The following is a 21,083-nucleotide window of genomic DNA, read 5'->3' on the forward strand; positions in this document are numbered from 1 at the left end:
CATACTGTCATATTTTAGGCGCCTCAGCTAATTATTATAGGACACACAAAGCTGTTTATGTAGCATGCCAGATGATGATGCTGTAGTCGATGGCTGAGACTGCTTTTATTTTATTTTCATTTAAGCTCATCTCTCTCTTTCTCTGTCTCTTCTCTCCTTAGTAGGAGTCCTTTGGCTAGCATTGGAGTAGTGCTGTTGTGGTAGACCAACTATTTCTGTCTCCTCCCTTCTCTTCTTCTACTTTTTTTTTGTGGTGGATGTGTGTGCACTTTGGTGTTGATCTGTGCGTGAATGGGTTGTGGTTGGATGTGAATGTGTGCATGGATATTTGTATATGGTGATATGTGTGTGTGGGTGTGTGTGTTGGGGTCTATCAGGTGTCAGTTCCGGTGTTACCCCAGGCCAAGCGGGGAGACCGCTGGTCTTGGGACCCGGATGAGGAGCGAAAGCGTCAGGAAAGGTGGCAGCAAGAGCAGGAGCGCATGCTGCAGGTACACAGTATACCTAAAAGAGTCAAGCATGGTGCATGAGGCTGCAAAGTTAGGGGTTAGCTTTCTTATAGAGAACAACATACCTACAGTAATGATATATTGTGTTTTAGCAGCACAAACCAGTTTTGTGGAAAGACATGACAGGTTGTGGTCAGTCTCGGCCCCTGAGGATTTAATGACATTTAATTGTGAGACCTCAGACTCATTTCTACAAATGAGGTGATTTAACAAAAATAATAATAAATTGCAGCCGGTGTGGAAAGCAGGTGTTGTTACTGAATTTTGCTATTAAAGATTATTTCTAATATGATTTTCTGGAAAGCTTTTTTTTGTAACTGGAACTAAACATGAATCCAGACCACACTGCTGCACAGCTGCACAGTCACTGACTTGCTCCGCTTACAGTCGGATGTATTAACCACATTTCATTGCTGCTCGCAAAGCTTGCCTCCATATTTGTTTTGTATTGAACACATCCTCCTGTAAAGCCAAACTCACCCCCATCCCCCCAAGCTGCGTCTGTGCACACTTTAACCATTAGGTGGCGATTTTGTGCAGTGGAAGAACCTCTGTTTTGGTTTTATTCCCTCACTGTCTCCATCTCAAGCTACAGACAGAGGCAAGGACTCTGTCCAAAGCTGCTGCTGTTGCTGCTGCCCAAGTCACCCTCTCTCTCCTCGATTTATAACAGGTGCATCTCAAGTCCACACACTTGTCAACATTTAATGGAGTTGCAGTGTCCATTATTTATCAAGCTCATCTACAGTGTTATCTTGAAAAAAGACGAAGCAGTGATGAAAGCCGATTTCCCTTCTTTCCAGTTGTTGCAGGATGGTTTGAGATGAGATGCGCTGAAATGGATGAATGTCTGGTGCATCAGTGTACTCATTACTTCCTTCTAGCCTCCCTGTGTCTGTGTTGTCTATGTGGCTCAGTCTTGATCTGCTGTCCGTCTTGCTTAATTTTCCTCTTTTTGAATATCTGATCTTTAAATGGCGCCTTCTTTTTGGGGTTCTTACACAAGTCTAAAAGGTTAAAAAGGTAATCTGAGAAAATACGTTTGTGTTTTTTCTGCTTTTACTGGATATAGGCAGTTATAAACCATAAACCATACTCCAAATCAAAGAACATTTAAATGGAGTTTTGAAGATTGTGTAGGAACCCACTGTTTGAGAGCTTCTGCATGATATGCTTTCTGCTTTTGTCTGCACTGCCTGCTTTTGGTCTCCTTTGTTTGCTTTTTGTTCCTAACAAGCAGATATAAAATCTGTTTTTAGGCACAGCAGTGGATAGGAAGCTAAATTTGCCTTCACATATGTCTGTACATCAAGTTTCATATAGTTAAAGTGCATAATGAGGGTATTCTGCATGGAAATGTTGTAGCGTGTGCCTGTTATTGCAGCTCTCTGCCTTCTTGGACCAAGTTAAAACATTATCACAAGCAGAGAATTTTTAGCATTTGGTTGGCCTTTTGAAAAGTCTCTCAGTACTCTGTTGATGTCAGATATGTCTGCGCATTGCCTTTGTTTTCCAACTGCAGACAGTTTAGTCTTCCTCTCTGCTGTGCTGCATGTCATGTGTTGTGTTGCCATGGTAACAGGAGAAGTACCAGCGTGAGCAGGAGAAACTGAAGGAGGAGTGGGAGAAAGCACAGAAGGAGGTGGCAGAGGAGGAGAGGAAGTACCACGAGGAGGTGTGTTTTTTGCTTGACAGCACCTGTGATGGGTTTTTCTGCTTAACAATATCAACTGAATTACATGTGATATGTGTGTGTGAATTTGAAGTTTAAACCACTAAATTATGGTTTAAAATTCATCTATGTTCATATTAAAACAGGAGCGTCGGATACTGGAGGAAACGGTGACGCCTCTGACGCCCCGCTCTTCCGCCCTGCCCTCCCCCAGTCGAGGTGAACTCTCCTCCCTCCCAACTGATCCTCAGGACACTATCGTTCGTTCTCTGGCTGACTGGGAACGTAAACAGGAAATGCTGGAGAGGCAGTCGGTGAATAGCGCATTGATCATAATATGAGCTGTGTACTGTCACACTGTATAAATTCACCCTCATATGAACAGTGACCAGAACAACTGCATGTGGCATGTTTTTTGTTTTGTTTTGTTAATAAAGTATTTTCGTTTGCTACCTCGTTTAGCTGAGTTCAGGTTAAAAAAAAAAAAAAAAGGTGCAATTTGCAATTTACAATATAGTCTATACATGAATATGTTTATGATGCTCCTTGATAGAATAGAATAGAATTCAACTTTATTGTCATTGCACATGCACAGGTACAGGGCAACGAAATGCAGTTTGCATCCATCCAGAAGTGCTTTAGTGATATAGATATATTACAATATATATTAGCAATAATATAGATATGTAAGTATATTACAGAAATGGGTCTATTATGGTATGTTATAATGTACACGGTATGAAGTATGTTGTGAATATTCTATAACTATAGGTATGTACAGGCTGTAGTGAGTACAAGCTATGTACAGGCTATGAACAGGATATAAATATGAAAAACTATACAGAATATGAAATAAATAACTTTACAGAAATCTGAGATATACAGTTATACAGAAATGGGAACTATGCAAGTTGTAAACAGTTGTAGGGTTAAAAATTATCGTATGTACAGAATGATTATTTACAGAGCTATACAGTAGTGCAGTTAAGATAAATTAGATATGTGGATAATTTCTACAGTATCTATATAAAGTGCTAGTGGTTGTGAGTGGTGGTTCAGTCCATGTTATTATTGTGTGTTTGAGGGTACAGTTGTCTGTCCATTGTGGGTGTGTGTATGTTCAGTCCATGTGTTAACGTGGGTCAGATGTCAGGAGGCAGATGCATGCACAAAATTACATTATTTAATTTGGTCTGACAGTATGTGGCTATAAACAAGCCACAACCACATATAGAGCACTTCATTGGATTTTAATAGCATATATGATAAGTATAAGTTATTGCTAAATTCATTACTTTTTAACTGGCTCAAGTTATTTTTGAAAGTCACTTAAGAGGACATCGAGGCTGTTCAGCTAACAGTTTGCTGTTTCTTACCTGCTGACACAGAGGGAGAGCACAGAGAGCGTGGATCTGAAACGGAGAGAAAATGACCGGACTAGTGACATCAGCACCGCTGATGACAGCATGAAAACAGCCAGAAGGTTAGTTAAGGTGTCTCCATTAAGTAAATGTTCCAATGTTTTTTCAAATAATAAGTTCTTAATCCACAGTAGCACTTAATGAGGCTTAAATGTTAGAATACTGCTCTATATTTGGTCATAAATAGGAGTGCTTTCTTTGTTTTGTTTTTTGCAAATGAGTTAAAAGGTTCAGTTTTAAATTGAGAGCCACTTTTGATTTTGATACTTTAAGTAAAGGTAAATCAGCTTAGAAGAGAACTGCTCTCATGTTAAAATGATGAACTACTAAATGATAAAATGAGATCAGTGAGACTGATCCGCCTGTTTCTGTGTGATGAAACAAATCCTGCAGGCTATGGCCATGACAGTATTTTGTTTTGTGTCTTTGTCTGAATTCTGTGTATTTTTGACAGTTGACCAATCATTTCAACACATTTCTCTCTCTGCTGTCATCAGCTCAATGAGTCAGAGCAGCAGTCAGGCGGAGAAATTTGGTCACAGCCTACAGAATGGCCAAAAGGTTCCTCCGGTGCTGGCCAAGTCTTCAACTCCAGTCAAGAAACAACAAGAACTCCCAGCAGACGGCAGCAAACCTCCAGGAGGACGAAGGTGTGTGAGAGAGAACAAGGCTTCAGTGTAGCTTCTGCCACAGTTCCTGAATATTATTCTCTAATAGCTTCCATTTGTTTTCCTCTTCTAAATAGAGGTGGGTTAAAAGCATGCATGCACATTAATGCAGTTTCTTGTCCTGACACATATAGTCTCCAAATATGCCATGTGTTCATGTTGCAGTGTGATTCTTTAACATTATTTTATCCTCTCATGTCCATTGTCTTTAGTTTAAAAAAAATTCTGCTTTTTAAAATATATATATATATATTATCTGTGTTATAAATGCATATTTTAAATAATCACACCAGAAACCAGCAGGTTTCTATTGTGTTGGAGTAAAAGCTCCTGTTATGCTGTTTGGCCACCAGGTGGCTTCTTATACCTGCATTTTGCTTCATAGTCTTCCAGCACTTGTTTGCCATGACCGAAGTGTTATAAACCTTATCAGGAGAATCATATACTATAGTAACACATAACAATACATTTTAATGGATGAAGTAATGCTGGATCTATCCAAACATCACTGAGCAGATTTGACTGTTGTTCTGTCTTGGATTGGCTCGTGTCTGACTCTGACAGCCAATAGTGTCGCTGTAACTGCGAGTCATCGTCATGTTGCATGTTGCTGTCCATTTCCAGGAGTGGCCCTATTGATAATAACATGGGCCGCAGCTCATCAAAAACCCCTGCAGCATGCCCACCACCCTCTGACGCACTGCCTCCAGCACCCAACAGGTATTGCATCACAAATGGCCCACATGGAGGAAAGGGAGCTTGTGATTCACTTCTGCATTGTCATTTTCTGCTTTGCTGCTTGCATTTCTCCACCCAGCTCATAACATGTACCAGCAGCATTTACCCTCTAACGTGTATGGTATTTGAATAGAACCAAAGAATGGTGGAGTCGAGGAGAAGTAGCAGTTTATTCATTCATTTTATGTAGTTTTGTTTTTTATGTTTCATCGTCGTACAATGAGCACATTCACATAAACTGCTCCAAATGATCCATTATCCAGCTTTAAGAAATTATGTTTTCTTTCAGTTAACATGTTTTTAAAATGCAGTTAACAGCACGCAGAGGAGACCAAAAACATACATGCACACCATGATGTCAGCAAACAGCCTCTGCTGAACATCAGTGAAAGCACAAGACAGCACGTACATGAATCTCTGCCACAGATAACTGCCTGCAGAATCTATAGGGAATGAATAAGATTTCTGGCTTTCTGGTTTCTGTTTGCAGTTTTATTGGCAAATCGTGTTTGAGCAGGCTTAAGTTACACACAGGTGAGCAGTCCTTGTAGAGCTCAAAAGAGGGGATGCATTTGCTGAAAACACATCTACTGTCTGATGATAATGTTGTTTTTTCAAATGTGTTTCCATTCAAAGACAGTGACTGATAGAAGGAACAGAGAGTCTGGATCTCTTGGCTACACCAAAAACCCCTGAAATATTAGCTTTTCCCCAGGAGCTAAGTCAGCATACTAGTCAATGAATTTTCAATATTTTAAATATACAGACTCACAAGTTAGCAGGGGTCAAAAAGAGCACCACAAAACATAAGAGTGGAAAACCAGATTCTATCTTAATTTGATTGAAAGGAAGATAGAATCTGGTCTTCTGATGAGGATATTTATGCTTTGAGGATTATTTTTTTCTTTCTGTCTTTTCTAATTTTCCAGAATGAAAACAACATGAAAAAATAAACTGGTTATTAACTGGCTCCTTTTTTATTGTCAAAGTAGCTTAACTGGTGGTAATTAAACAGATGAGTGTTTAATATTGGTGATTTTCCTTCTATGTGTCTTCCTACTTCTCTCTCTCTCTCTCTCCTATAGGTCTGTCAGTGGGAAGAAGCTGTGTTCCAGCTGTGGTCAGCCATTAGGGAAAGGGGCTGCCATGATCATAGAGACCCTCAGCCTCTATTTCCACATCCACTGCTTTAAGGTTGATGAAAGAGAAAGTGCTCATCTTTGTCATTCTCTGTTTTGTGTATTATCCAGATTAGATTAGATAAAATGAGTAGCAGTGTTAAAAGATAAGAGTGGTTAAATTATTGTTGTTTTTCTTCATTTTTTACTTCAGACAATAGTCTACAAATATTTCAGGTCAAGTCAAGTGCAAACGATTTTTAAATCATCAAACACGTGTAAGAGTATCAGTTGAATCGATGAGGCTCTACAAGGCTTTGCTTCAAAGACTGCCTTGTTACCTCTGCTCTTTGATTAAATTTATGTACAGCACTTACAATAACAGGTCACAGGACATTTTAAAATTAGCTGTGTTCCGTATTCAGCCTGAACTTGGAAAAGGACAGCCTGTATAAATAAAGGATTTAATAATAATCAGTCACCCATCTGTATGTGATCTGTCTTTAAAAATGTCCACCTTTAGTAGAAATAATTGGTTTGAGTCTCAGTACCACAGAAAGTGAAGGTTTGAAAGCCAAAAAGATTTAATTAAGTCTTTCATGGGATTTGTTGATACTTAGAAACACTTAGGGGAACACCAGGCTTCTCCTTTAGGATACAACTGTTGGTAACAACATTTGCAATTTCCCTCTGTCTCTCTCTTCAGTGTGGCGTGTGTAAAGGACAGTTAGGCGATACAACCACAGGAACGGATGTCCGAATAAAAAACGGCCTCCTCAACTGCCACCAGTGCTACATCCGCTCCCGCTGTGAGTCCTCCTGAACCCTCTCCTATGTCTTCCTCCTCTGTCTCCCCCTACATTATATCTATGTCTCCCAGGGAGAATGGAAAATTCCCTAGGAATGTTTACATCTGTGGTCAGGGTGTACGGAATTAAAAAACAACATCACCATAAATAACTAAAAATAACCAGAAATAAATAACTATCTTTTTACATCATCCTCACAAAACAGAAAGTTTAATCTTTGTATAAAATTAGAAAAAAAAAAGGAAAGGTATTCTTCTCCCTTATTGTTTGCTAATGTTGGCCATATGTCTTATTTTCAATGATGAATAAATGCAGATTTTAATAATGTGAGCAGCAGCAGTAAATACGGCTCTCATGAACCAGGTAGAAAAACAAACCAAATTTATTTTGATTTATTGTTTTCAAAGTAAACTTGACACTATTGTATGCTAAAACTTTTCAGTGTGTTTCAAAACTTAGACTCTTTATTGCAGCGTAACTGTGAGGCTGATAGGACAAGTGTATTTTAATATGAAAATCCTCGCCAGCGCAGCTTAATACAGGTGCACCAGATGCACTGAAGCTGAAACGGGCAGAAGGAGGAAATGGGGGTGTTGCACTCAGAAGAGGATGACAGTAACTTTCTGTCCCTTTCACCTTTACTGCACAACAGCAAAACTTTTCCAAACAACACAGCTCGTGTTTCAGTAACCTCTCAACAGTCGTTATCATTCGGGGATCAGTAAACCGCAAAATCAAATCAGGGCCTCTATCAGAAGACTCCTGAGTCTTTATCTCAAATTAAGAAGGTCTTCTTTCATTAAAGCTCCATGTCCTTGAACATGAAGTCCCAGAAAAACAATTGTGGTTTATAAAAATTGTCAATTTGATTCTCTTTCCCCTCTTTTCCTTTCCTATCAAGCTGCCGGACAGCCAACCACATTGTGACGCTCGACTGACAAGCACAAGGTTCAAAGGAAGAACCCCCCCCATCCCTGTTTTAACCTGATTATCTGCAAATCACGTCCTTCGCAGCGTGTCAGAATCTTTGCATCTTCTGCAGTTCGATAACCATTCAAGATTCATCATTTGGCCCAAATGTGGGGAAAAAAAAATCTTCATATGTGTGTCATCTGATGCATGAGTGAAATCTGGATTTGATTGGTCCTCATGCCACCACAGACTGTGTTTCATCACGCAGCAGCGAGAAAAAAAGACTGTTCTGAGGCGGCAGCCATGTTAAAAGAAAACACATCTGCAGATGCTTCAAACACAGGTAGACTATGTTGATGCCCTGTACTGTCTGAATGAACACACAAAAACAAACAAGGTGTTCAAAAATGTGAATTATTGCCAGTATATTATATCACTTTTTATCGTTTAAGAGAGATTTTCTTAATTTGGAGGGATAAGCATCCAAAAACTGGAAAGAATAATTATGTGGTAAGGCAGCTAGGCAGACAGAGAGCCTAAACAGGTTTAATCCGAAACACATTAATAAATGTATCCTCCTTCAGTTAAGTGATAAATTACAGCAAACAGATATAAAAAGTGCAATAAAGGTGACTATTTAGACTCAAATACAATATAGAGCAAGCCACTATTTTTATCCTTTGGCCCTCGCAGTGACCTCCAGTGTCTCTTTTTCTTTACAGAATAAAATTAGCTTCGAGTATAAAGACATAGTATGGATGTAGGTTCATCATTAGGGCAATAACAGGACTTAAAAGCTGGTTTTGTGCTTTTGGGTCACAGCAGGTTGTTCCTCTTCCAATCTATCAGCTTGGAAAGTCAAGACTTCAATGTGCCTTAGGAAAGCCAAGGTGATGCAGGAAAAAACACCAGCTGTATGATGGTGTTTTATTTCTCCTTTATTTTATGTTGTTTTATTTTATTTTGTTGGAGGGATCTGGCCAAATTTTAAACTGCAGACAAGAAGGCTGCAGCTCTCCCTCACATCACGCTTTATTTTAGTTGATAAGTACTGTTTATTTTCACTCAAATTTGATTTCATAATTCCCCCGCCTCCCTTCCTCTGTGGTTTGCAGTGCTATAACAAATGCAAAGACTGGAATAAAATGAAATAAAGCGTGTGATGTCTACTTGGTAAAAGACAGATTATGTATACTGCAGGGGAAAATTTCATTTAATTTGGATGTTTTATTCTAGAGTGATATAGACTTCTCTATGCTTTTAATTGAGGCAATTTTGATAATGGCTCAATGATAGAATTCATTTATACCTTGAAAATTAAAAAAAATCACTAATACACGTTATTACTAGGTAAAGAGCAAAAATACTATAAACACATACCAGCAGCAGCTGCACCTGTGCAATATTTGGTTGGATGAAAACTAAAGATTTGTGGCGCTGGCTGCACATTTTCAGTCACTTGCTTCTTTTTTAAGGTGTATGAGAAGAGCTCTTCCTGTTATGTGTTGTGGATGTAATGAAAAAAAGTGCACGTTTAAGCCTAAAACCAAATGATTTGCTGTATGAAAGCAAACTAGCAAACAGCCTCCTTTTTCTCCTCCTGAACTGTGTCCTATAGCCAAGCTTCCCCTCTGGGGTCATCTCTTGATCTACAGTATTTTTAAACTTCTGTTATGATTGTGTATTTTTTTTCTCAATTTAGTTAACGAATAATTGTCAAGCCCAGTCTCTTATAGCGGGATCTTTGAGACGGAGCTCTATATTCAGACGGTCTTCTTATCGCAGGATAGTTGGGGAATGAAATCTTTTACGTCTGTTCTGTATTTATTGTAATATTCACCTGAGCACTATGCGAAATATAGATTAATTTGATGTTTAAATGCATTTGCATTTATAGCATACTGTATGTTTATAAATAAAATGATATACATTAACGCCCTGCTTCTGTCTGGTCATTTTGCAATAAAAATACAGAAGAAAAGTAAATAAATGCTTTAAAATGTACATTTAGTAAGATGCCAGTTTGTTAAAAGTGTCACAAAGCGAAACTCTTCAGGTTTGGAATCATGAATAAACGGACAAATATTATGCTCAGTCATTTCACCTGTAATCACAGCGTATTTTTTTTTTGTCCTTTTTATGTGTCGTGTGACTCCAAGAACAAAAAGGCTGACCGTAACCAATTTTCGAGTGTTATTTAAAGATTTACATAGAATTTTTTTAAAATGTGTCTTCCTATTGATAAACTATCAAATAATATAATAGCTCATTCTAACCCAGTGAGAATAGAAACCTCTTTTTTTTTCCCATGTGCGTTTTTATGACAGCACCATAAATTTCTAATGATAAAACACAAAACAATCGTCTGTAGCCTAATGATGTTTTCAGGTGATACTAAAATAATACTCAAGTTGGGTCAGAATAAACCGAGAATAACGACTCCGAACATTTATTTGGCTTTAAATTCAAAGAGGTGCCTATTAAGGTCTTGAGTTTTTGATTAGAGTGCCTTTTTAAAATGTGACTTCATAAAATTAAAACACTTACCTCGATGGACTCTCTGGCTTATACATGAAACGAATTCTGTGTTCAACAAACGGATTCCCGTAGTATTTTTGATATCACCTAAAATCTGGTAGCGATTATTCCCAAATTGTGCCTTGAGTCAGAAAACTGGATTCCACGGATGTTTTTTAATAAAAGAAAAAGTGTCAGCCAGTTTGTTTAACTCCTTATTTACCATTTTAAAAATAAACCTGATTGAGTTTCATTTCTTGAAAAATAATTAATTTGTGTATTTTAGTGTAGTTTAATTTCAAGTTCGTATACAATATTTCCCCCGAATTTAAACATTGCCTTTTAATAAGAGTCAGTCAATCTTGAAGAAAGATTGACTGACTGACTGACTGACTGACTGACTGTTTGTTTGTTTGTTTGTTTTTAAAGAAACATCCTGGTTTCATAAATTAAACTAAAGGCCGGATTACCTTCTCCCATTCTTTTTCTTTTTCCCAAAAGTCAATCAGAAAGAACGAATTCTGAAACGTCGCGGTGCTGTCCGTGGTGCTGAAATCTTCGCCCTTTTCAAACCACCGTGACAAAATATGTTTTTTCAAAATTGTTCAAGAATCGTATACTACAAAAAGAATAATAACCGATCATTTCCACGATTTCTTTCCCAAAGAAAAACATGACAAAAACAATATGGACTATTATTTTTTTTTTTTATCATCAACAATCATTTCAATGGTACACCTGGAAAACTATGTGCACATGTAGAAATATTTCCTTCTTAAATATAAGCATTCATTACCTACATATAAATAACTTTCAGATCCTGGACAAAACATGTTACATAATGCTCACAAAATGGGAGGGAAATCATTGTAAAATCAGACAAAGAGACAACATGCAAATTATATAGAAATAAATACAATGTTTGCATCCATTCCCCTTTTTTACCCAAAATAAATTCTTCCGAGGGAATTTTGTAAAACATCAAAAAGACTTGTATGATCGATCTACGAGGGAGTATGGCCTATGGTTCAACTATAGGAGACAATAATACGTATTAACACTATACAATTTTGAGCCACAAAAACATTGCCGTAGAAAGACACACAAAACATACAGATTTCCTGTCAGAGGTGAACATTGCAGTAAGTTTGTGCCTTTTTTCTTGAGGAAATAATTGTGTTTATATCGATAATTTAAAGAAACTAAACTCTCAGCAGCCTTAGAAACCAAAACACAGCTGTAAGAGGCCACTTCCACACAGCAGGTTGTGTCTGCAGAGAACAAAACAGCAAAATGCGTCAGCGTCTTGTTGGATATTGGTTGTTTCATACCATATGTTTGTGGGAAGCATCCTCAGTCGTGGAGATTCAACGTCTCTGAACGAAACAAAGCATCTGATGAACACTGACATTTAATGTGACTAAACGAGGCTCCTTTGCTCACTGATGGCACTACGCCTTTCCAGCGTGGCGACGTTTGTTTATGCTCCAAATCTGAACAAAATCTATTCATCTTAACAAGTCAATTGATCCGATTTTAAGTATTTATTTCAAGCTTGATGTGTTTTTAATTAATGCATGAATAATGGATGTTTAGATAACATTGGTGCACGTAGAAAAAGACCTTTTCTGTCTTATTTCTCAGTGTATTTCGTCCCGAGACATGCTTGAAAAGATTTTACACAACTCGCACTTGTTTGTAGAAAATAACTTTCTTTTTTTTTTTATTATAAGACGATCTGACTTGTCAAGATGGATATGTTTGCCGCAAACTGCCAACTGGCCACAAGAAACGACGCAAGGCGTAAAAATAAAAGATAACAGTAGTAATCTTTTTTTCCTAACTGCTTTTTGTTGTCCTTAAGTCAGTCTTGGGCGATTGCTTTTCAGTCTCCAGAGAAGGAGGAAACGTATCTCTCTTCCCCTGCTCTGCTTCTCTTTCCCCGATTTGAAGCTTCATTAGAACATGCTGGTCTTTACTAACGTAGCTTTGGCTCCGTTCTGTCTTTGCAAAGACGACAGTACGCTGGCGAAGGGCCCGCCCAATGAGTCCGGGATAGAGGTGATGGTCCCCGGTGCGGTGGCCCAGCCTTGGCTTGGTGCTGTCACTCCCATGCCGGTGGACACGGAGGTCTTCACTTGGTCCGCTTGTCCGTTCCCGGTGGTGTTGACTTGGCCTGCAGTAGGGCTCGGCCCGCCGCAGTTGGAGGTGGGCACAGGGTTCGGGCCCGGTCCTCCTGTGCTGTCAGGGTCGGTGGTTTTGGTCTCTTTGCTGTCTTCATCTCTCGAATCGGACTTTTTTCCAGAACTGGACTTGGCTGCAGCTGCAGCCGCTGCTGCAGCCCGCTCCTGCTTGCGGAATTTGGCACGTCGGTTTTGGAACCATACCTGTTTAGTTGTGAAAAGGTGGAAGTAGAAACGTTAAACGACCGTGACTTAAATTTCTAGAAGACTGACAAAACAAAAGGCGACAGAAAAGTTGAGTTCTCTACATAATTTTAGTCACATAAAGACGTTTTAATATCTGAAAGCCTCAAAAGAAAGACGTTGTCTATTTCGCCAATGTGTACACAGCAGTAGTACTCAGCACTTCGCATTGTGAAAGCAGTTCAACTTTTGCTTAAAATCTAGTGATAATGATTGATTAGACCCAGTATTTTGAAATAGTTCTCATTTGCATCCACCAGTGCGTAACTGTGCCTAAAGGGAGTCGGTGGTTATGTACCTGCACTCTGGCTTCAGTCAGATCGATTTTGAGTGCCAGCTCCTCTCTAGTGTAGATGTCCGGGTAGTGTGTTTCAGCAAAAACCCGCTCAAGCTCCTTCAGCTGTGCGCTGGTGAAAGTGGTCCGGATGCGCCTCTGCTTTCTCTTCTCGTTCAGTCCCCCGTGATCCGTGAAGAGTTTGTATGGAACTGTAAATGAAATGTCATGGTTACACGTGCAGTGGTCTTATCGGTGCAGTAATGGGGAGATATGAGGGTGTGTAAATGTGATGTTGTCAAATGGAAGTAAATTCAATATTTTGTTTAAAATCCGGTTAAGGACGCTGGGCTAAAGCTTCCAATTGTATTATGCCTTTGATTACCTTTGAATTAGTTCAGAACTGATAACGTTGCAGACCTGTGATGGGGTTAATTGTAATGTTAAACTAATTGTTCTCCTCAGATTGAGGCTCAAGTTTGAAAACTTGTCATAATGTTCCCATCCGCCCCGCTTGTTGCTACTGTAACTCCAATTCGGTGTCAATAATGAGCTTTAGTCTTTGGTTATCTAATTATTTTCGAAGCTTTATGTCTCATCGCAAAGTAAATAAATTATGCCTATCATTTTGGCAGCTTAAGATAATTCTGTTGGCGGTTTTGGGTGTGACTGGGATAGTATAACCCCGTAACCGAATTACCGCTTGCCTGCAATCGCTTCTAACGTGATAAATTCTTTCATTTGTGTAAGCAAATTTCGTTTCGTAAATACTAAACACATTTCCATTTTCAAATGCAATCAAGGCGTCCTATAATACACCGGGTTGAGGCTCTGGAGCCGCTGCTTACCTGCGGCGTACGGGCTGCTCTGGTGGTCCCGCAGGGTCCCCAGACTGCAGGACCCCGGCGTGAGAGACGGACAGCCGGAGGTGGCCCCAAAAGTGGTCCTGATGGGATTGTACTGAAACCCACTGGCTTGACTGCACGAACTGAAGTCCGCATAGGCCGATGCCAAGCTCGAAGTGTCCATCCCGGCCATACATGACTCGTAGGCAGAGGAATTTAGGTAAGAATACTCCATTTTATACATTTGAGAAGGCTCGGTAGAGTTAGAAAGCTGCACTTCCCTGGAAAAAATGTCAAACAAAAGCACCCAAAAAATGGGTTTGAAAGAAAAAAATAATAAAAACAAAAATGAGGAGGACGCGCGGTCTGAGTTTGGGGGGGAAAGATTACTTGTTTGGTTTGAACTGATTGGAAAAAAAAGGCTGGACGGTGGGTAGATGTTCACTGCTCAGCGCCTGCTCCAAAACTGGCCTCCTTTATAGGAACCTAGCCCTGTTTTATGAAAAGCCCCCTAAGAGCCGCCTAGCCCGAGGTCTCTAGAGCATATAGTCCTCATAATAAACTTGGCTCTTTCCGCTTGGACAATAGCAAAGCGTTTGGTCTTATTGCTAGCGCTTTTTTACATGACAATAACTCATCAGTCTATTGGGCTGGCACTGGGGGCCCGGGCTGTCCAACCTCCCTATCATTGATCCCCTGCATCTCTAATTAGAATTTAATACCTCGCCATTACGCACCCCTCCACCACCACTGCCGCCGCCGCCCACCCCTCTACCCATCCACCCCACTCCTCTCCAACCACCATCTTGCCCTTTAATTCAATCACACCACTTGGAAATAATGAAAGTTGGGTGACGATTCTCCCTGATCCAATTTTCTCCAAGCTTTTAAGCCTTTTAAGCGACCGTATACCTTGGGCAGGATTTCACATAGTATTCCCCCTCTACCTCTTCTTTCTGCCCGTCTGCTCCGACTATTTTCACTGATCCTGACTCTGGTCTTCTGCAGTGAAGCCAAACGTGTCGGCTTTTATCTCTTATAACCATTTATATTTTTATTGGGGCTAAACAATTTGTTACAGAAGCACCTGGTTTAATTTTTTTAATTACCTGTTTATATCAGCTTTAGAGAAAAAGAAACGAGATATGCATTCACGTATATGATTTTTTAAACTGAATGTGTGCTACCTGCACGCAGTATCGCCTGTCTGGATTTCTTCGGGTTTTATTTAACACGAAACTCTTAGACACAGCTCGATTTTAAATCCGGACAGTATCATTTGTGGTTCACGACTTGCTGTTATTAAGGGGGGAGGTAGAAAGAAAGGTAGAAATTGTCTCCATGGGCTCAAAGCCCAACGTGTTGGAATTTATGCGCGGTAATAAACGTATTTTCCGGCTTCGATTTCATACTAAATTTTGCCTTTTCTGCCAACATTGTTCCAAATCTTTTCCTGCTCAGCTGCAGTATAATCTCCCCGAAACTTCCGGGTGTATTTTTATGATTCAAATGAGTTTGTAATTGTCTTTATTACTTTCATTATTCCGTTTATTTGGCAAATAACATCTTTCTAATGAAAGTAACGAACTGGCGAGGCAGTCATCGGACCTCTTAGGCTCACAATATTGGCTGAGTGGTTAATTTGGTTTGCGTAATAAGGTGAACCATTTTGTATGGCGCTTACACTCTCGATGCGTTTCTTCTTCCTCTTTTTTTCCACTGGACCGAGTTCAAGTCCTCTGGTGAAGCAGCGAGTTTTCCCTTTCAAATGATCGAAACACAAAAAGAAGAAAAAGCAATTACGGTGCATTTATTAAATTTAGCACGTAAGTGTTTGATTATTGAATTTATTATTCTGTTCATGTTTGGGTGATTGATATGAGTAGTGGCCCTACATCGAAGTGTTACAATAATATTCCTATAATAATCTGAGGATAAAATGATCAATAGAGTATGTTAGTATTTTCTATTATTATTATTATATTGCGGCTATCAGCTTGGACATTACATATTACAAAATTTTGTCTTAAAACCTATAAAACGTCATCATAAGATTTTTATGGATCTTTGTTTCTTGTAACTGTAGTACCTCGGAGATATTTGATTTTGTCATAATATTGAGTTTTATATACAATAATTTTTAAAGGCTGATATAAAAACAATGTAGACGTTTACTGGAAAAATGCTAGCAGGTCAATATCTGAAGACATAAAGATTTCATATTCTAAATAGCTGCACTAAATAAAATAAGATACATTACCTATAGCTATATATTCTATAGCTATATATAGACTGTGGACCATTTATACCTCCATGACATAAAATATACGATTTTATTTTTTTAATTGTTGCCTTTTAGTAAAAATATTGACTTGCTTTGTTATTTAAACTGAAACAGAGGAGAATATGAGGCTGAATGTGGCACCGAACACAACAAGGTGCAGCTCCCGCTAAATAAAAAATAAATAAATAGAAAACCTGCTTGCATTCTGCCATCAATTATTTTTCTCCACAATTGCTGACGTGTTGCAGTGTGTTTCTCCCTTTTCTTCCTTGTGTACATTGTCTTCCCAGGGATCAATGAGAACAGAAAAAAGTTAATTCTTTCTTGACACAACCCGGTCCCTATTATGTAAATGTTTTCTTTTTTTATTTTCTCTTTCTACACACGAGCTGGGACCCAAAAGTTGTACCAAATGGTTAATTTGATTATTGAAACCAAAGAGCCAAATGGTTCACCGTCCTCCCTCCACGCGTCTGGCAGCGAGAAAAGAAACCATCTCTGGGAATTAATCTAATAACGCTCAAAGAAACGAGAAGTCTTTTCTGATATTTCGCCGAGGCAAATACAATTATAGCTTTTAGCCATCGGGTTCTTTCACTGAAGCTGCTCTTTATTCTTGTGGTCTATAGTCCCTCCGCCATAGACCAGCTATTGAAACGCCTCCTTTTTTATAGTTTCAACATCTTTTAATTCTTTCAGCTGGTTCGGCTGGCACCCAAAGCCGCAGTTTGATTTTGTTTTGATGTGAGAATATAAAATCTGAAAGGAGAAAATCTGCAATGTGAGTTGACTTCAATGACTTTTGAAAAGATTTTGCAAGATGCAAGACGTGCAGTCAGCTTTTATGTGGATGCACAGGGTCTGTTGGCTGCAGGTTGAAACACTCTCCATACAAAGCACCTTTTCCAAACACAGTGAGTGAGGAAGAAAAAGTGATTTACACTAACATAATTGTCCTTTAATTCGTAATTACGGTGCAAATAAAGGGCCTCAACCATATGTATTCACTTAAATAAATCAGGAAAACGCGATGTGTGCAAGACCTTAAATTCCCTTGGCAAGTGCCGGACAATAGAAGGGATATGGGAGGAACTCCTCTCCATTTAGTGCACACTATCGTTGCTCAGCAATATAGGAATGCGGGTCGACAGGAGGGACAAAAAGTGGAACAAAATGCCATTGTCTCTGGATGGATTGGATGGATCCACTCCCCTGAAAAGGCAAAGTAACAGAGGAGGATAAAGAGAGAGAGAGAGAAAGATGGGAGGGTCCCGCTGTCACATTTCACCTACAATGTCTCACTCCTCCGCCCGAGGAAATCCTACGCTTATCAAAACGGTTATTAATAAGGCCGCGTGTTGCAGGGGAGGGGCTCTGGAGCAGATAAAAAATTCATTTTGGGGACTATTTCTCATGGCAATTTAGTCTGATGTCTCAATTTGACGGGATGGATAGAAGGTCTCCCTCTAGTTGCAAAATGCGTGAAAAATATCTGAGAAAAACGATTACAAGATGAGAAAGGAGGCTTTGCTACATCTTTACACTAATAATTTGGGTTATTATTAATGGGCGGCAATTATTCTGTAATAAATCACATTCGTGTTGGATATTTTGTCTAGTGTACTTTCTTTTCACCATGTAAAACTGAACATCGCAAAATATGTTAACTCAAAAGGATGGGTTGGGGTGGGGGGAGTGGGGGGGATCAAACATCAGACTTTAAGGTGTTCCAGGCTGGTGCGTAAAAGGCGCATCGCGTTTCCAAGCGCACAGATGGAAAGTGACATCTGGGAAAGAGGCAAAATTCAATTAGAAGCTGGTGTCTTTCTCCATGTCTGCAGAAAAAAACGTTCAGCCAGCACAAAAGACGCCAGGGATACAGCCTGCTGCGAGCAGGCTCAGTCTCGTGTTGTTGTTTGTGTATTTTGTATTTTTATGGAGAAAATATTATGTGCATTTACAGCTTGTTAAAATCTATGAAATAAAATCACCAGAGGTCACGGTGATCGTCAGATACAGTAAAGGAGAGGAAGGGAGGGGGAAAAAAATCAACTTATCGCCATTTCATCTCGCCTTTATGGGTTTATAATGATCACGTAACAAATTGTGAATGTAACTGTTTTGAATTCGTGGACTACAGGTTGTGTTGTGTGTAATTTTTCCCTCTTATCTTACGTTAACTGTCTTCCAGATGCTGCAGCCAGCTCCAGCAGAGCACAGCTCGTCTCCTCTGGCCTCTCTGGCCCCTCTGAGCCTTTATCTGCTCTTCCCAAGTGACCAAGAGACCAGCCAGTGGATTAACATAAAAATCTTATTCCAGTGGATAAGATTAGGAAACATATTACCCTCAAACGCGGCCTTGGCACGGGCGAGAGCCAGGCAAGGAATCAATTACTAAATTACTCCAACCTCTAAGTCGACATTAACGCAGAGAAATGCCATCGACCGGTCCTGAAATAAGATTTCGCAAAGATGTGATCATTAAATCTCTTGCCAGTGTTCAAGAATTTGATTCATAAAATCGTCTGAAATGAGATGGAATTAAATTCTTATCGGAGCTCTTGTCATCGTTTCATCCCGCGCTGTTTAACGTTGGTCAATGGCCTTCATGAGATTTTCCCTGTAAATAAACTTGGTAATTGAATCCGCCTCTCCACGACATGTTGTTTGGTTGTTATTAATTTATTGCAGCCATGCAGGCGGACGGATGGGGTATGCAGGCCGGAGTCAGGCTTAGAGTCAGGTCCCAGATAAATGTTTTAAGTCACAGACGCCGAACCACGTTGTGATTTAGACTCAGTTAAACTGCAACAAGCTTTTTTGGGGAGGGGGGCAATCTGAAAAATCATCTGTCATTTTTTTTCTGGCCTCCTGCTTTTCCCCCAGTGGGGTCAAAGCATATTTTATTTAGCATAGTCTACTGGCATTAACCCCCTTCCAACCCCCGCATTAGCAATTGACAATTATTAGCCTGAGCCTCATAAATCAGCTGCGTGACCCGTTATTATTGTTGAATTGAATAGCTGTTGGGGAAGTGAGGGTCAGTGTCATTAACTTGCCTCCCCTCTCACCCTCCGCACCCACCCCTCCTCTATCCTACACCACCCTCGGGCCCCCTGAAGGCATTTGGCTCTCTATACAAGGACCTGCTTGCTAATAATGCCGTGTGGTCGGCCTAAAAGCTTAATCACACATGCATTAAGCAGCAGACAGGGGCCTTTTGTGCGCACGTAGGTTTACTGGAATTAAGCGATTAATGGTCATCTGAGCGGCAGGCGACAAGGCGGCGCATCGAGGATGATGGAGCGGTTTTTAATGTCAAAAAAGGGAAGAGAGAAGGAGCGGAGGCGGCAGGGTGAAAGGAAGGAAAGAGGGAGGGAGGGCTGGGCAGCAATTACAGTAGGCCGTGTCTCCCAATCCATCATAAAACGTCAAGGTCATTGTGAGTTATATTGATTATTAGACTATACAACGCTTTGTAATGTTTATTACACACCCCTGCTTCGACATTACAATATGCAAAAATGCCGCATGTAAACACCTGCTATCAATTTCTAAAGCTGCTCATTTGTTTAGCCTCGTACCCCGTTCTCAATTTCATATTCTTTTGATGCGCTCAGACTAAACACGTGGCCCCAGTTGTACATTAGACTCTTTATTTTGCCTCCAGACTCCATCTGCATAAATCACCAGGCAGCTCATATGAATTATTATTTCCATATAGTCAAAAGAGTCCCAACAAGAGACAATAACCCTGCATGCACAAAAACAGGTCTTCTCAAATCTATTGTTTCTTGTACATCTGAGGTCACAAATGGTAATGAACTTATCAATATCACAAGCTGTCAGGGTGCTATATTGCTGTAACAAAACTTCAAACCGTGTCTCTCACAAACATTTGTAAGACAGATTAAATAACCATTTATTTAAGCTGATGCACAGCCATCACCTGATCATGCAGATGATTTGAGGTAGTTTTAGTGTGCAGGTGTGTTTGACTGAAATCTGAACAGCTTCAGTCAACCCTTATTAACAACTAATACTTTTAAACCCCCACAGTCATGTAGGTTAAATTATAATGGCTACTTTACAATTCATTCATACACAAACAATGTTTGAAGTTTATTACTGCAAAGTAAAAAGTCTAAATCTACCATGGCTGGTGTTTTTAAGCAAGTTTCTCTCCACTTTTTCCACTGAGATGAGGTACTATATAGTTTTAATTTTACAAAGTCCTTTTTTTTCAGTTTTAAAACAAAAGCTTTGAAATAACAATAAAGCAAATAGATCTAAACTTATATGCAAAGACAGCTAAACATAACAGCAGAAATATTGAAGAAGCTGTGCTCAATGGTTTGTTTCCACATTTTTTATAATTACTCAGTTGAAGAAGTTTACCTCATGGGGTGGACATTACAGTAGCTCCCATTAGTATCACCCATAATAAAGATGGTATCACTATATAGCAGTTTTATAATTCTCAATACATGAAAATCTATTATGATAAATAAGGAGTAGGATCATATCACTTTAGTTAATTAGCGCTTTAATTTATTTTCCATTGTCATGCCCACCATCACTCATTTTCCTCCTGTGAGCTACTTCTTCACTAGAAGTTACTTAACTTCAGTTCACTTTAGATTTAGATTAGATAACCACACTATCTATTTTCCACTAAAGTAGTTCCAACGCCCAATCTAAAACTTGTTCCATGCTTTTCCATTGACACGCAGTGGTGAAAAGCTGGTACTGGCATGGCTAGCACAAAATTGCCAGGCCCAAATTTGAAGTCACTGTTTTCAGTGGCTTTAGAAGCTGAAACAACAAGAAACTCACCAATGGAGATGCATTCTGCAGATTCAGCATCTGCACCACATAGTATACCGCTTG

At 39.5% G+C, this 21,083-nt stretch overlaps 2 protein-coding genes across 15 annotated transcripts in view; one reads left to right on the forward strand and one right to left on the reverse strand.

Annotated features, from left to right (window-relative positions):
• The window catches only part of LOC146392851 (LIM and calponin homology domains-containing protein 1-like), an 85,377-nt gene extending 75,596 nt beyond the window's left edge, over positions 1-9,781 (forward strand). For 9 of the 14 annotated variants that reach the window (XM_084954356.1, XM_084954348.1, XM_084954261.1 and 6 more), the window contains 9 exons: positions 378-491; positions 2,092-2,184; positions 2,328-2,495; positions 3,570-3,664; positions 4,100-4,252; positions 4,895-4,990; positions 6,094-6,202; positions 6,833-6,935; positions 7,837-9,781. In XM_084954356.1, coding sequence (XP_084810482.1) covers positions 378-491; positions 2,092-2,184; positions 2,328-2,495; positions 3,570-3,664; positions 4,100-4,252; positions 4,895-4,990; positions 6,094-6,202; positions 6,833-6,935; positions 7,837-7,862 — 957 coding nt within the window. In that variant the 3' untranslated portion in view covers positions 7,863-9,781. The remainder of the gene's footprint in view (positions 1-377; positions 492-2,091; positions 2,185-2,327; positions 2,496-3,569; positions 3,665-4,099; positions 4,253-4,894; positions 4,991-6,093; positions 6,203-6,832; positions 6,936-7,836) is intronic. The other 5 variants (XM_084954363.1, XM_084954304.1, XM_084954318.1 and 2 more) reach the window with 2 other exon arrangements.
• Positions 9,782-11,059: 1,278 nt separating this feature from the next.
• phox2bb (paired like homeobox 2Bb) lies at positions 11,060-14,559 on the reverse strand. The gene is made up of 3 exons (XM_084954373.1): positions 13,913-14,559; positions 13,089-13,276; positions 11,060-12,751 (listed from the first exon to the last, which is right to left on the reverse strand). The coding sequence occupies exons 1-3, from the start codon at positions 14,151-14,153 to the stop codon at positions 12,323-12,325; spliced, it is 858 nt and encodes a 285-aa protein (XP_084810499.1). The 5' UTR covers positions 14,154-14,559; the 3' UTR covers positions 11,060-12,322.
• Between the last annotated feature and the right edge of the window lie 6,524 nt (positions 14,560-21,083).

Source organism: Perissodus microlepis, chromosome 2 (assembly GCF_051167445.1).
Source record: "Perissodus microlepis isolate ML-2025 ecotype Zambia chromosome 2, ASM5116744v1, whole genome shotgun sequence".
Taxonomy (NCBI): domain Eukaryota; kingdom Metazoa; phylum Chordata; class Actinopteri; order Cichliformes; family Cichlidae; genus Perissodus; species Perissodus microlepis.